The sequence below is a fragment of the Durio zibethinus genome, chromosome 22 (genome assembly GCF_047325235.1).
Source record: "Durio zibethinus cultivar Kanyao isolate XHJ-2024 chromosome 22, ASM4732523v1, whole genome shotgun sequence".
Classification (NCBI taxonomy): Eukaryota; Viridiplantae; Streptophyta; class Magnoliopsida; order Malvales; family Malvaceae; genus Durio; species Durio zibethinus.
Window position 1 is genome coordinate 21395390 of NC_143183.1, and position 4077 is coordinate 21399466.

The window sequence follows — 4077 nt, forward strand, 5'->3', positions numbered from 1 at the left end:
AAAATGTTTTAAAATAAATTTTAGGAAATTAAACTTAAATAAAAAAAACTTCGTTATCAAAATTATAGGATTACGCATATTTAAATGGTACTGTTCTTCGAACGGGCAACGTGATGGTATTAATACCTTCATCACTCATAACCATACTCTCGAACCTATTCTTGATTTCGCAGACTTAAACTTCTTTTAGTAAGTTTTAATTAATTTTAAAAATTTTACTAAAATATGATATTTTGGGTGGCCAATCACACCTTATAAAAAGATTGGTGGCAGCTCCGAAAATTTTCACCAAGTCTAGCGATTGAGTCCCCCGGGACGAAAAATCATTATGGCACACAAGAAATTCAAATTTGTAAGAATTTTCAGATTCATAAGAATTCAGATTCGCAATACCTAAAAAATTCACAAAACTTTCATATTCGCAAAGAACTAAGTTTCACAATAACTTTAGATTCACAACAACTTCAGGTTTGTAAGAGCTTCAAGTTCTCAAGAATTTTAGGTTAGTAAGAACTTCAAGTTTGCAAGAATCTAAAGTTCGTAATAATTTTCAAATTCATAAAAAATTCAACTTTGTCATTGTAAAGATTCATAAACTGTAATGCTAATATTCAAAGATTCACATTCAAAGGATTTTCAATAATCTCTTATGAGATTACCATGTCAGTAAAGTTTGTAGTTGCATTCTTTATCATAATAGAGCAACTTCAAAGTACTCACAAATAGAACTATTATCTCTTTTTCGATTAATGGTGGTTGAACCTAAGTAGCTATGTCTTTCCACTTCAGGGCATATTCTTTGAAGACTATGTTGCCTTCTTCTCCATGCTTTGTAAAGAAAAGCGATTAGGGGGCCAAGTCAATGATATGTGGTGATGTTGGTTAATAAATGCCCGAGTGAGCTCATACCAAGAATGGATGTGAGTTCAATCTAGCTGAACATACCGCCTTACAACTGAGCCAAAAAGGCTATCTTGGAATACATCCATCAATAGCTTTTCATCACTGTTGTAAGTAGCTATTTTTTGATAATACACGGTGACATGACTTATTGGACACTTACGATCATCGTACTTCTTAACTCTGAAACTTTAAATTTTGAATGAATCACAACATCTAAGACCAAACAAAGGCCGGCAACATTCATGGAGCCATAAAAATCTATCCCTTCAACAACTAGCAGTCTCTCCTCGAACATGTTCATCTTGTAATCAACTTTTGAATCTTCCAAAGCCTCAACCATTTTCAATTTCTCTTTTAGGATGGCTAAATTAGGAACTTGGATCGATTCAACTAACTTTTTAGCAAGGGCAAGGTTGTTGTAGCTTTGGATATTCTCTTTGCTAGGTGCAGGTAGCATTTCTATAGTCTGTCGAAAATGTAAACTATTGTGATTGAAAGCTTGGAGTTAATTGGGTCTGATATGGGCTATAACCCAGAAGATATAGAAGATCACCAACGTCACGTGAAATATCTTATCCTATCACCTTTCTTTTATTCAACTTGCCCAATGCTTCAAAGATTTTGTTCAACTTTCCCTTAATCTCAATGTAAGATGTCTATTTCTTACTATTACAAATGCTTGAAGTAAAACCTTTACTTATATAAAAGCTAATTTTTACACGATTAAAGAGAACTAGAAAAAAAATTGCAATAGTTACTTGAAATAAAAGTTTATTTAGTTATAAATCAAAATATAAAAATTTATTTAAGTACAATAAAAATTATAAGAGTCTCTTTTAAATAAAATAATAAAATTTTAAAATTTTTTTAATATTTTAACCTTTAGACATCTATAAGGAAAAAAGAAAGGTTGGATCATGAAATAATTAAATTCGATGATATGGCCTTTGGTCATCAAAACAGACTGCAAAATTTCAATATATAATAAGATGAAGGCAATTTTTTTCTTAAACAAACAGTCGCAGTAAAAGGACAAGGAAAAATATCTTAAATTTAAATTTTAAATTTATTAAATATTAAAAATGATTATATAAATTAATTTAGTTAAACTTTAATTTTGATGAAGACAGCTTTGATTTTTTAGTTTATTATCATAAGTGAGAAAAGAAAAACCAAAAGAGTATAAATATAAATATATATATATATATATTCCCTTTGTCCTAAATTATTTGAGTGTTATATATTGATTTTCATGGAATTAGTGTAATTTTAATTTCAATTTAATTACAACCATAAAATTCTAACTTCCGGACAAAATGTCCGAAAGGAACTAATGTACGTGTCAGAATTAGTCTCACATTTCTTCTGAAACTTGACTTTGTTATGTTCAAGATATGTAACTAGTAAATCTTGAAAGATGAAGATAATGCACTCATCATTTTCAATGGATAGCTTTATCAAAAAACAACTTTTAATTTAAAGCTTAAACACATTCGATGCTCCTTTATTTATCGCTGGCAGTTGACAATTTCAGTTCAAGCTTCCTGGTAGTCAGGACAAACTGCGAACTCTTAGTAGCAATATGAAGATCATATGGACCAACAATTGCAAAAACAAGAAAGTTAAAAAAAAAAAGAAGAGGCACATATGCATTCCACAGTGTATGACCATTGAAGTGGATGCTTTCTCAAATTCTCAATATTGGGATTTTTAGTAGGCATCAGGATTTGCCAAGAGGTAGGCTTCAATGGCCTTGAACATCCCCGACGCCTTTTCTTTGCCTGCCTTGATTCCCTCTTCCTTGAGCTCAAAGTCTCCAATGGTGTAATACTTACTAGTAGTCTTACATACAGATCCCCCAGCTGCTGAGGGTTCTAATTTGGTCTCGTAAGTGATTTTCTCAAGAGTGTTCATCAAAGCATCGCCTTCAATTATACTGTAACTATATACAAAATTTTCATTGTCTAGTGCTTCTATCTTCTGCTTCACATAATTGAATTGGCTTCCTGCATGAGGAAAGGAAAATATTAAGCTTTTGTTCCACAAATAAAAAAAAAAAAGGAACTTTACTTGTAAGTTCTAATTCAATATATTATTCAAAGTATTTAGTTGCATGTATAAACTAACTAACCTTCTCCAAAAGTAACTTTCTTGATGCTCCCAGGCTCCCCATTGCCTTCAATATACTCAACACTCCTAAAAGCCTGAGGAACAACCTTGGGAATGAGCTTGTCACCATCAAGGATACAAGCCTTAAACATCTTGGCTGGTGGGATTAAAGTAACAACCTCAGATTCATAAGTGAAAACACCCATGATTTTTTAATTTGGAAATGATCAAAGGAGGAGTGAAAATAGAATTGATTGATATTTTGCAAAGGGATTTTTTAGGTGTGGAGATGTGAACCTGAAGCTGTAGTATTTATAGAGAAAGAATGAAGATTAATCCAGAAATTAAGCACCTAAAACAACTTAAAATTGATTCTGGTTTGTGTACTGATCTTACATATTCTTCAATATGCAACAGCCAAGCTTACCATAAAGAACAAATTTATGGATCTTGAAAGCAGTCAACATCAGAAAAGGATTAAAAGGAAAGAACTCTAATATTTTAAGCACAGAAGACCTTGGATTCAAATGCTTGGCCAATTAGGAACTCATAGGTATGTGGTAAATTGTAATTATAATGATTAATAAAAGATTTTTAAAGTTAGATTCATTTGCAGCTTTTAGCCATTAGGTATTCATTCAGTTAATTTGATTAATTTTGAATCGAATTATCTAAAACCGAATTAACCAAATTATATTATTTTATTTTTATTAATCAAATTGAATTTTTTTTTATTTCAAAAATTAACCGACTCAAATTAATTCGGTTAGTTAGGTTAATTTTTTAGTTAACTGAATAATAAAATATATTAAGTTAAATTATATTGAAATTTAAACTAGGATTTTGAAAATGTTCAAAATTAAACAATACAGAAAGAGAGAAAAGAGGATGATGAACTTATTGTTTGAGGTGTGGGGAAGAAACAGAGAACTAGATGGTATTTATAGACTGCATTTGAAGCTGAAATTTTTAATTTCTTCATTTTTTTTTTTTTGGATATATCCAACATAGTCACTGCTTTTCAAAGAATTTGCAAGAGTCAAAGGAAGCATCCTGCATGAGAAC

At 30.7% G+C, this 4077-nt stretch overlaps 1 protein-coding gene across 1 annotated transcript; it reads right to left on the reverse strand.

Moving 5' to 3' along the window:
- Positions 1 to 2280: 2280 nt before the first annotated feature.
- On the reverse strand, positions 2281 to 3218 carry LOC111307489 (major allergen Pru av 1-like). Its single transcript, XM_089751512.1, has 2 exons — positions 3035 to 3218; positions 2281 to 2909 (listed from the first exon to the last, which is right to left on the reverse strand). The coding sequence occupies exons 1-2, from the start codon at positions 3216 to 3218 to the stop codon at positions 2614 to 2616; spliced, it is 480 nt and encodes a 159-aa protein (XP_089607638.1). The 3' UTR covers positions 2281 to 2613.
- Between the last annotated feature and the right edge of the window lie 859 nt (positions 3219 to 4077).